The sequence below is a fragment of the Zingiber officinale genome, chromosome 6A (genome assembly GCF_018446385.1).
Source record: "Zingiber officinale cultivar Zhangliang chromosome 6A, Zo_v1.1, whole genome shotgun sequence".
NCBI classification, from domain to species: Eukaryota; Viridiplantae; Streptophyta; class Magnoliopsida; order Zingiberales; family Zingiberaceae; genus Zingiber; species Zingiber officinale.
Genome location: NC_055997.1, coordinates 40,050,882 through 40,062,932, shown reverse-complemented (window position 1 = coordinate 40,062,932; position 12,051 = coordinate 40,050,882). Strand labels below are relative to the sequence as shown.

The window sequence follows — 12,051 nt, the reverse complement described above, 5'->3', positions numbered from 1 at the left end:
TTAAGTGAGTTACTGACAACTCATTTAATTAATATCTTAGTCCAAGAGTAGTACCACTCAACCTTATCGTCATGTCGGACTAAGTCCACCTGCAGGGTTTAACATGACAATCTTTATGAGCTCCTCTTGGGGACATTATCAACCTAGTATCTCTAGGACACAGTTTCCTTCTATAATCAACAACACACACTATAAGTGATACCATTTCCCAACTTATCGGGCTTATTGATTCATCGAACTAAATCTCACCCATTGATAAATTAAAGAAATAAATATCAAATATATGTGCTTGTTATTATATTAGGATTAAGAACACACACTTCCATAATAACAGAGGTCTTTGTTTCTTTATAAAGTCAGTATAAAAGAAACGACCTCATATGGTCCTACTCAATACACTCTGAGTGTACTAGTGTAATTATACAGTCAAGATAAACTGATACCTAATTACACTACGACCTTTCAATGGTTTGTTCCTTTCCATTATGGTCGTGAGCTACTGTTTATAATTTATAAGGTACTGATAACATGATCCTCTGTGTGTGACGCCACACACCATGTTATCTACAATATAAATTAAATGAACAACTACATTTATCATAAATGTAGACATTTGACCAATGTGATTCTTATTTCTAGATAAATGTTTATACCAAAAGCTAGGCTTTTAGTATACACTCTGACAATCTCCCACTTATACTAAAAGACTAAGCTGCCATATCTGCTGCCATACATCTGATTCCCAACCCTTCAACATGCCCATCAAAAGCTCTTGCCTTAAGGACCTTAGTGAAAAGATCTATAGGTCATCACCTGATGCATTCTAGGCAGCAACAACTTCTCCTCGTTTATACGATTTCTCGTATTGGGTGGTACTTGCGCTCTATTGTGTTTACTTGCCTTATAGACTTATGGTTTCTTCGAGTTTGCTACTGCACCAACATTATTACAATAAATTGTAACAATCTTTGGACAAACCAGAAATCATATCTAAGTCTATCTTGAGGTTATTGAGTCATTCAGCTTTTATGGCTACCTCAGAGGCTTGCCATATACTAAGCTTCTATGGTGGAGTCCAGAAAAACACCTATGCTTATCACTCTTCCATAGTTATGACTTTACCTCCTAAAGTAAACACAAAACCCCGAGGTTGACTTATTATTATCCCTATCCGATTGGAAGCCAAAATCCGTGTAACCCACAGGGACCAAATTAACTGCCTTGTAAGCTAGCATATAATCTCTAGCACCTCTAAGGTACTTTAATATATGCTTTACTGCAGTCCAATGTCCTTGTCTAGGGTTACTTTGATATCTGCTAACTATGCCCTTGGTAAAACAGATTTCTGATCTCGTGCATAGCATACATTAGGCTTCCGACAGCCGAAGCATAAAGAACTGCCTTTATTTCCTTTATCTCCTTTGATGTCTACAGAGACATATCTTTAGATAAAGTTACTCCATCCTTAAAAGGTAAGAAACCTTTCTTGGAGTTTTGCATGCTTAAAACGAGCAAGGATTTTTTCGATGTATGAAGCTTGGGATAAGTAAAATATTCTTTTCTTGTGATCCCTTATTACTTTGATCTCAAGAATATATATATTCTCCCAAGTCCTTTATATCGAATTATTTGGACAATCATACCCCTACTTCTGACAACATTTTGATATTGTTTCCAACTACCAAAAATTCTATCTACGTATAGTACAAGAAATACCACCACGTTTCCATCACACCTTTTGTATACACAAGACTTATCCGTTTACTCAATAAATCCAAAGGTCTAGATTACTTTGATAAACCGGATATTCCAAGACCTTGAAGCTTTACCTCAGTCCATAGACTGACTAAGCTTGCACACAAGATGCTCTTAGCCCTTTGCAATGAACCCTTCTGGTTGCTTTATATGGATGTTTTCATCAAGACTTCCATTAAGAAATGCTGTCTTGACATCCATTTGCCAAATAGATAAAAGAATCCGGATAGACTTAAGCATGACTACCAGTGAAAAAGTTTCCTTTTTCATCAAGCCTTGCTTTGAAAGTTACTACCTTCCTTTCTATCCCTCTTTTCCTATTATAGACCTTTTAACACCCAAAGGCTTTTACACCATTTGGTGGTTCTACAAGCTTCCAGATTTTATTAGAATACATATATTCTAATTCTGTTATTCATTACTCTTTGCCAAGATGTTGCATCTTTATCTTGGAGTGTTTCGTCATATGTCCGGAGATCAGGTTCATGTCCTCCAGGGATCGAGTCCAAAAACTCTCCCAAAACATGAATCTTTTTAGGTTGCCTAACAACCCTCCCACTACGACAAGACACTTTCTGCAATTGTGTATCATTTGTGATATGTGTTGTAGTTTCCTTGTGGTATCTCATCTTGTACAGTTGGTACTAGATTAGACATGCCTTTTATTATTTCCTTAAGAACAAATTTTCTTATAGGCACATGGTTTATTACATAGTCCTTTTCTAAAAATCGGTCATTGATGCTAACAATGACCTTCTGATTTTTAAGACTATAAACCTACTTTCATTTCACTAGGATAACCTACAAACAAGTGAATTCCTGTCCAACTTATCATTGTCTCTCTTCTGCATATGTGCTGGACTACCCGAATCCGAATATGCTTCGAAATAGGCTTATGCCTATTCAGCAATTCTATATGAGTAGAGAGTTCTGACTTTAGAAGGTACTATTTTCACTCCTGTTTCCAGAGTATATCCTTAAAATGATTTTGATAATATTCTTAATAACTCATCAATCTACTTATTTCCATAAGAGTCCTATACCTTCCTTTTCCTACACCATTCTGTTGGGGTGTACCAGGTGCAGTTAGTTGGGATTGAATCCCTACTTCTGATAAATGACTCCTAAATTCTCCCAAGAGGTACTTGCCACTACGATCTTACCGTAGTGTCTTGATACTTTTACTTTGCCGTTTCTCCACATCAGCCTCGTATTCTTTGAACTAATCAAAGCACTTAGACTTGCGGCACATCAAGTAAATATATCCGTATCTCAAATAGTTGTCTATAAAATAGATGAAATATTTGAAACAACCTCTTGCATGGATGCTCATAGGATCACACAAATCAGAATGAACCAATTCCAATATATCTTTGATTCCTTACCCCTTAGACTTAAAAGCTTCTTGGTTATTTTTCCTTCCAAGTAAGACTCGTAGGTTGGAAAGATTTCCACTACTAATGAACCCAAAAGTTCATCAGCTACCAATGAATCCTACTCGAGTTAATATAACCTAGCCTTAGAAGCCAAAGATATAATTGGTTCATTTTCGAAGGTTACTTTCTCTTAAAGTTAGAAGATGTGTTACTAATCTCCATTTGTTGCATCGTGAGAGTTATTGGATTTATAAATTGCCAACCAACGTACCAGAACAGATAACTTCCCTCTTTTCCTTAATAACAACTTTGTTATTTAAAAGAGGCAGAATATCAAGTTCTTTGAATAGTTTAGAAACTGAAAACTAGTTCTTTCTAAACTTGGTGCGTAAAGACAATTACTAAAAAATCCATATTTTATTCTTATCAAAAGATAAACATCTCCCACTGCAACAGCTACCATTTTTACAGTAGTGCCCATGTAGACGGTGTTTTAATTTTCATTTAGTTGCTGGGTTTCCTGGAACCCTGCAATGAATTGCGGACATGATTAATGGCATCTGTATCTACACTCCATGTTCTGGTAGATAACACCACTAAACATGTTTCAACTAATGAATTAAATACACCTATATTGTTCTTAGTTCTAAGAAGACAGTCTACCTTAATGTCCAAGTCCTATTTCCAATCATTATAATTGGGATTGCTAAGTCTTTCTTATAGTATGACTACTAGGGGGTTGACAAACATTTTAAATCCTAAGAATCACAAAAATATTTGGTCAAGATCAACTCCTTAAAAATCCCCATGAATTTTGTATGCCACGTTAGTGTGGACGTATACAAATTCAAAGAGGAAATTTTATCATTTAATTTTATTATCTCGTCAACCTTACTTTATGACGAATAAAATTAATAGTTGGTCTATCTTTAATCAAGTATTTGGTCAAGACTCTAAATTTAAAATAATATTGATTCCTCTAACAATACTATTTAAATTTACCAACACCTCAAAACACCGTGAATTTTGCATGCCACGTTAGTGTGGACATATACAAAATCAACATTTGTAAGAGGAGGGTTTTACCCATTAACTATCTTGTCAACGTAACTTTATGACAAATAAAATTATCTCAAACACCGTTAATTTTGTATGCCACGTTAGTGTGGACGTATACAAAATCAATCATTTGTAAGAGGGGTTTTAACCCTTTAATTTTATTATCTTGTCAATCTAGTTTTATGACAAATTAATAGTTGGTTTCATTTGGTCACACAAATAATAGCAGTGACTCCGATGGGGAGGATACTATTAGATGTGTCTAAGTGTATACCATTACTTGACACTAAGTCCATTAATAAGATTATGCCCCTTCCGTTGGGGAAGATCACACGCTCTTAATTAACTTCCTATAGTCATCCAAAAATGAAAGTCTATTCTAGTGATCCGCAAACAAGCTCATCCGTTATGGAGGAAGGCACTCAGAGCCAACGCGCAAGTTTGTTTGCATCACTTACAAACCAGTAATGGAGACCATGGGATTTACTTAAAAATCCCTCTCCCACTTAGTTATTTATAAATGAGGAATTTTAACTATGCTAGCCTACTAAACTTGTAAACTAACATGCACACACAGCACAATATAAAAGCAATAAATAGAAAAATCTAATTTTCAACTATTATGGCTTTTATTTCTGGTTGTCCTCCGTGTGTTGTCATCCCAAGCTGCTGCCATATTTGGCCACCGCCACCGGGTCTAGCTGTCGCATCCATCTTGCTCCTAGTTCCGCTGCGCCTCTGGTCCTAAGAAGGTTCCACGCTTTGCAAGATTTGATCCGCGACATAAATAGAATTTTATATTTTTGATCCTATATTCCATAAAAGGAATGTACATGTATCTAGATCAAAAATAAAATCCTAATAAAACTAAATACAGCTCCTGCTGTATTTTAATACAATCATGCACACACATATAAATGCCCTTGACATGTCCAAGGGTCCAATCACACACATAATAACTAAAAGCCATAATAGTTGGATCCTGCATCCACAAAGTTAGCACATCCTACTATTAACCTGCCTAAATTATGTATGACATGTACATAATTAAACTAATACCAAATACACAGAGGCAAAACCCTAGCTCTGATACCAATTGTTGGTTGCTACTCGGAAAACCTATAGGTTCCACTGTACAAAATTTTGTACAAAGGTCTGAACCTTTTCCTAGCTACCATGTGTTCTTTTAAATTAAATTTTGGATCGCCTGCGGAACTTAACACGTTTGATCCAAAACTTAATCTATTCGTTCTTTTAGGTTTTGACTTGGGTCTCCTGCGGAACTTAACACGTTCGACCCAAATCGCCTTAAGTTATTAATTCCATTAAATATTAATTTCCATAATTGGTTCCCAGTACTGACGTGGCGAGGCACATGACCTTCTTGGATATGGGAGCAACCACCACCGACTAGACAAAACCTCTTATGGAAAGCTAATATTTAATTTCCTAAAATAACTTTAGGTTAACCGAAAAGAACAATCAAATCACAAGGAAAAACAAACAAAAGACCACAACATCGAAAAAATATATTCGAAATTCTAGAATCGTAAGCCTCTTGTATTTGGTATTATTTCCATAAATAACTAGTATGATGCGGAAAGAAAAATTACTAGTTATACCTTGTAGAAAAACCTCTTGATCTTCTACCGTATTCCTCTTCTAATCTCGGACGTTGTGTGGGCAACGATCTTCCAAGATGAGAAACCACCAACCACCTTCTTCTCCTCCTAGCTAGGTTCGGCCACAAAAAATAAAGCTTCACCAAGGAAGAAGAAAAACACCAACCAAGCTCCAAGAGATGCAAGCTTTCTCTCCTTCTTCTTCTTCTTCTCCAAGTAGTATCCGGCCTCCACAAGAGCTCCAAGCAATAGAGAATTTCGGCCACCACAAAGAGGAAGAAAGGAGAAGATGTTGGCCGACCACACCAAAGAATAGGAGAGGGAGAATAATAGAGGTTGTTGTGTCTTGTGAAGGCACCTCACCCTTCTTTTATATTCCTTGGCCTAGGCAAATTAGGAAATTTAATTACAATAAAATTTCCTTAATTCCCTTGACATGATTTAATTGAGAAAAATAAAATAATATTTCCCCAATTAATCTCTAATGGCCGGCCACATCAAGAGGAAATAAATTAGACAAGTTTTAATCAACAAATTAAAACTTCCTAATTTGTTTCCGGAAATTTTAAAAATAAAATTTCTCTTTAAAATCTCTTCATGGTTGATAAAAGGAAATTTCTATAATTTTAATTTTATCAACATGTGGATAATTTTAAAGAGAAAATAAAATATCTCACCAATCTACAAATAAGGAAAGAGATTTAATCTCTTTCTTTAATCTTTTGTAGATCTTTTACAAGAGAGATATTTTAATTTTAATTCTCTTTAATAAATTATTTCTTCCACATAATAAAAATTAAAATTAAAATCCCTTTTTAATTTATTTTGGCCGGCCCCCACTAGCTTGGGTTCAAGCTAGGGCCGGCCACCCAATTTTATACCTAGGCCGGCCCTAGCTTGGTTCCCAAGCTAGCTTGGCCGGCCCCTTTATCATGGGTATGAAGGTGGGTATAGGTGGGTATAGTACTCTATAAATAAGAGGCTACGATAGGGACCGAGAGGAGGAATTGATTTTGGTCTCCCGATAAAATTAAGCATCCCGTGTTCACCCCGAACACACAACTTAATTTTATCAATAATAATTCATTCCACTAGAGAACTATTATTGAACTACCGCACCAATCCCAAATTACATTTTTGGGCTCCTTCTTATTATGAGTGTGTTAGTCTCCCTGTGTTTAAGATATCGAATGTCCACTAATTAAGTGAGTTACTGACAACTCATTTAATTAATATCTTAGTCCAAGAGTAGTACCACTCAACCTTATCGTCATGTCGGACTAAGTCCACCTGTAGGGTTTAACATGACAATCTTTATGAGCTCCTCTTGGGGACATTATCAACCTAGTATCTCTAGGACACAGTTTCCTTCTATAATCAACAACACACACTATAAGTGATACCATTTCCCAACTTATCGGGCTTATTGATTCATCGAACTAAATCTCACCCATTGATAAATTAAAGAAATAAATATCAAATATATGTGCTTGTTATTATATTAGGATTAAGAACACACACTTCCATAATAACAGAGGTCTTTGTTTCTTTATAAAGTCAGTATAAAAGAAACGACCTCATATGGTCCTACTCAATACACTCTGAGTGTACTAGTGTAATTATACAGTCAAGATAAACTGATACCTAATTACACTACGACCTTTCAATGGTTTGTTCCTTTCCATTATGGTCATGAGCTACTGTTTATAATTTATAAGGTACTGATAACATGATCCTCTGTGTGTGACGCCACACACCATGTTATCTACAATATAAATTAAATGAACAACTACATTTATCATAAATGTAGACATTTGACCAATGTGATTCTTATTTCTAGATAAATGTTTATACCAAAAGCTAGGCTTTTAGTATACACTCTAACACCTACATAGTCATCTTCAGAAGAAAATTTAACATCAAGTGAGCTCAAAAATTCAAGGACTAGGCGGGGGTAAGTCGGTGCATGCGCGTACATAATATCATTCTAGTCTAAAGAGCTTATGATCCAATGTACATCATTCCTAATTCCTAACATGTCTATAGTAATAGTATCCATATATTTAGTGCACGTAATTTTCCTAGCGACAAGGATATCATATCTAGCTTTTTGTTCATGATTTCTAAAAATGATATTGAACTCGTTTTCATTACCTTCATCGTGTGCCACCCTTTTTCCTTTGCCTTTTGAAGTAGAAGCCTTCCCTTTGCCTTTGTCGCCTCCCGGTGCATCTCCTTCGCTAGATCCACTACTTCCTCGATGAAGTCTCTTCAAGATCTGCGACATGGTGCAAGGCTTTGAGGAGTTTCTTGTGGAAATGAGTCTTGAGGGTGGAAAGGGAGGGGAAGGAAGGGAAAATAGGGAAGTTTCTTCTCTCTTTTTGGATTTGTGGCTTGAAGAAGTTTTAGATCTAGATGTAGATCTAAGTAAAAGTGAGCTCTAGAGGTGGGAAATCAAGGTTTGATGAGGTATAGTAGAGCGGAGAAGGCTTTTAGGAAAGAAAAAGAAGGAAATAGGGTTTTTTGGAGAGGTGGGCAGCGCACACGGGCAAGGGCACGATCGTGTCTTATAGACACGACCGAGTTAGGTATGGATCTGCACGGTCGTGCCGATTGGCACGACCTCCTCTTTTCTCCTCTCGGCCAAGGTCGCACGACCGTGCCAACTGGCACGACCTAGTCTTTTCTCTTCTCTGAATACGTCTCACGGTTGTGCCAATTGGCACGACTCGAGCCTTCTCCTTCTCGGGGAGTTTCATACGGGCGTGCCGAGTGGCACGGCCTGTGTCCTCTTTCTCTTTGCATAGGCCACACAACCGTGCAAGGTTGCACGAGCTGTGGCCTCTATCCTGCTGTTGGCTTTGCACGACCGTGTGGGATCACACGACCAACTCTTTTAGGCTCACGGTGACTCACCTTTCGATCTTTCGGTTCCTTCGATGCCTCCTCGCCCATGAAATGCTCACGGCCAGCTCGTGGAGGCTCTGCACATCCTGAAAATGAATACCCAAAAGTGAAGAAATAATAAAAAATTCTCAAAACAATAATCTAGAATGAAAAATCCTTGGGTTGCCTCCCAAGAAGCACTTGTTTTAGGTCTTTAGCTCGACCCCGTTTTAGTCAATGTGGGCTAAACTCGTAGAAGCATGGCTCTCCTCCTAGGGTTAATGCTCCAGTCTGTGCCTTCAGTTTCGCTCATGCAGGACAAATGTATTTCTTGTTGCTCGCTGGAGGGGAGCTCTCATAGAAACTGCACTCCTCGACTTTGTGTATGTTGATCTTGCTAGAATTGCCCTGAGGAGAGGGATTGCAGATAGAGGAATTAGATAAATCAAACTCGATCTTTTCTTTGTCGATCTCCAAGGATAATCTGTGAATTTTTACATCGATGATGGCTCCAGCTATGGCAAGGAATGGTCTTCCAAGGATGATCGGTATCTTGGGTCTTCCTCCATATCCAAGATAATGAAGTCTGTGGGAACTATACATCTACCCACTTCTACTGGCACATCTTCCACTATTTCCATTGGGTATCTGCATGAATGGTTAGTTAGTTGCAGTGCCATAGTGGTCAGTTTAATGTTCTGGAGGCCCAGCTTCTTACATAAAGAGTATGGAAGTAGGCTAATGCTGGCTCCCAAGTCGTAGAAAGCTCTCGGTATCAGTTCAGATCTAATTTTGCACGGTATAGAGAAACTTCCTGGATCCTGAAGCTTTGGTGGAGAATTTGCCATAAGGAGAGCGCTGCAATTCTCTGTTAATGCTATGGTCTCGAAGTTGCCCTTCTGCCTCCTGATAGATAAAATACCCTTTAAGAACTTCACAAACTTCAACATTTGGTGCAGTGCATCTATCAGTGGCACTTCTATGCAGATTTCCTTGATCTTCTTCAGGAAGTGGTTGAACTCTTCATCCTTCTGGGAGGTTATTAGTTTCTGAGGGAAAGGAATCGTCTGATTCTGTGGGAGAACTTGAAGAGTTTCTTCAACCTTTTTAGTAGCCTCCTCTCCATCCCTGTTTTGAGCCTGATTGGGCATTAGGAGAGAGAGCTCCTTCTCTGAGTCAAGTTCCTTCTGGGTAATGATTTGGGGATTCCCACAATACGTCCACTCCTCAGCTCAATGCGGTTGCAATGTTCCACTGGATTTATATCTAGCTTCCCTGGAAATGTTCCCTGTGCTCTTGAGATGGATTGGGCTATCTGGGCTATCTGTCTATCTTGCATCTTTTGATGTTTTTCAAAATTTTCCATTCTTTGAGTTAACAGCTTGATCTCATTCTTCATCTCCTTTTGCTCTAAGAGGGCTTCTTCAAGTATCTTTTCAATTCTGGACAATTGTGAAGGTTGTTGTTGAAAAGTTTGTTATCCAGCCGAGTAGTTTTGCTGCCCAGGTGAGTAGCTCTGTTGTCCAGGTTGATAGCTTTATTTTGTTGGCCCTTGATCCTGATTATTTCGGTATGAGAAGTTTGGGTGATTCCTCCAACCTGGATTGTATGTGTTAGAGTACGAATTATTTTGCCTTTGGTTGTAGCTGACTATTACATCACACTGCTCAAGTTGGTTTATCTGTGCTTGTATTAGCCCCAGGGGGCAAGTATCTTGAGCATGATCCGTACTTACGCAAGTTTCGCAAACATAAACTATCGTATTGACTGTGTTGTTGTTGTTTCCCATGGCCTCAAATTTCTTGGTCAGAGCGTCCAGCTTTGCAGACATGAGAGTGACTACATCTACATCGAATTTTCCTGAAGCTTTTTTTGGGTTCCCTGAGAAAGAACCACCAGATCTTTCTGATGCCCACTGATGGTGATTCTGTGCCACATTCTCTATGATCTCTTCAGCTTCATCAAGGCTCTTGTTCATCAGTGCTCCTCCTACTGCAGAATCGAGGGATACCTTCGTGTGATAATTGATTCCATTGTAGAAAGTGTGTAGAACTAACCATTTCTCAAGGCCATGATGGGGGCACTGTCTCAGCATGCTCTTGAATCTGTCCCAGGCTTCAAATAATGATTCTAAGTCTATCTATTTGAAGCTTGCGATCAAATTTCTCATGTGGGAAGTTTTGCTTGGTGGATAGAATTTATCTAGGAATTTCTGCTCACACTGCTCCCAAGATGTAATATTATTTGCTGGAAGGGAATTCAGCCATTTCTTGGCTCTATCTTTCAGGGAGAATCTGAAGAGCAATAACCTTCCTGATTCTAGAGGGGCTCCGTTCACTTTCATGGTGCCGCAGATCTCGTTGAAAAGTTCCAAGTGGTGGTTTGGGTCATCATGTGGTCCTCCTCTGAATTGATTCTGCTGAACCATGTGAATTACTGTAGGTTTGATCTCAAAGTTGTTAGCTTCGATTGGCGGTCGAGTGATGCTAGACTGAACCCCTCATGCATAAGGTGCTGCATAATCCTTTAATAATTTATCAGCCATCTCTGAAGACTCCTGTGCTGCTTGGAATGCCTTCTATAGGTTTCTTCTCCTCAGGAAAGTCCTATCAATCTCTGGATCAAACGGTAGGAGCTGTCCTGAAAGATTAGTTCTTCACATGCAAAAATAGAATATGAACTATAGTAAAGAAGAGAAATGAATTTTTTTGGGGTTTTAATAAAAATGCAGAAAGTAAATAAAAACAAGAGTAAAATTATTTATCTCTAAATGCAAATGAAAGTAAAGATAAAGGAAAAGAAAACAAAGTCTAGTCTAATCTAGTATGACTATCACCAATTTTATAGACGCAGTCCCCGGCAACGGTGCTGAAAACTTATTACGATTCCGCAAGTGTACGCATTCGTCGTCAGTAATATAAAAGATTGTCGAACCCATAAGGACTGGTTATAAGCACTAGTGATGGCATACTTACGATTAGCTACACTATCGATGGTTGTAAGTAATCTAAGAAAAGAGATCGGAAAGCGGGGAATGAGAACTAGCATAGAGAGGAAAACAACTTGGTTAATGAAGAGTTCTAGGAGTTCAGTTTTATTGTGGTGGTATTGATATTTCTTATACTATCCTATACTCATTGTCCATTGGTATGTATTCGCCAAAAGCTAAAGCAACTATCTTTGAGCACCAGACAAAGACAATCCCTACGAAATCCTGTTACGGTTAACCCCTGTCACTAGGGCGCCTCGGTAGATCGCAAGGACACGACTCTTACTAATGTTATCCAGGACAGAATTAAGAAGTTAGGTTTGGTCTCTTACTTCCTTGCGAAAGAGCCGCCTCTCCTTTCGAG

The 12,051-nt window shown here is 38.2% G+C and overlaps 1 protein-coding gene and 1 non-coding gene across 2 annotated transcripts; one reads left to right on the top strand and one right to left on the bottom strand.

Annotated features, from left to right (window-relative positions):
- Positions 1-8,724: 8,724 nt before the first annotated feature.
- Positions 8,725-9,849, bottom strand: LOC121994764. Its single transcript, XM_042548691.1, has 2 exons — positions 9,310-9,849; positions 8,725-8,805 (listed from the first exon to the last, which is right to left on the bottom strand). Exons 1-2 carry the CDS (start codon positions 9,847-9,849, stop codon positions 8,725-8,727), a joined length of 621 nt encoding a protein of 206 aa, XP_042404625.1.
- A 915-nt stretch (positions 9,850-10,764) lies between these two features.
- Positions 10,765-10,870, top strand: LOC121998918. Its single transcript, XR_006116702.1, has one exon. It is a non-coding gene; the product is annotated as a small nucleolar RNA R71 (small nucleolar RNA).
- Positions 10,871-12,051: the final 1,181 nt, after the last annotated feature.

Excerpts from the sequence above, each read along its gene's own strand:
- LOC121994764 (XM_042548691.1), bottom strand. The coding sequence starts at position 9,849 with ATGCCCAATCAGGCTCAAAACAGGGATGGAGAGGAGGCTACTAAAAAG. Across the intron at positions 8,806-9,309 it reads TGGAAGATGTGCCAGTAGAA|GATGTGCAGAGCCTCCACGA; the intron begins GTGGGTAGATGT and ends ATTCATTTTCAG.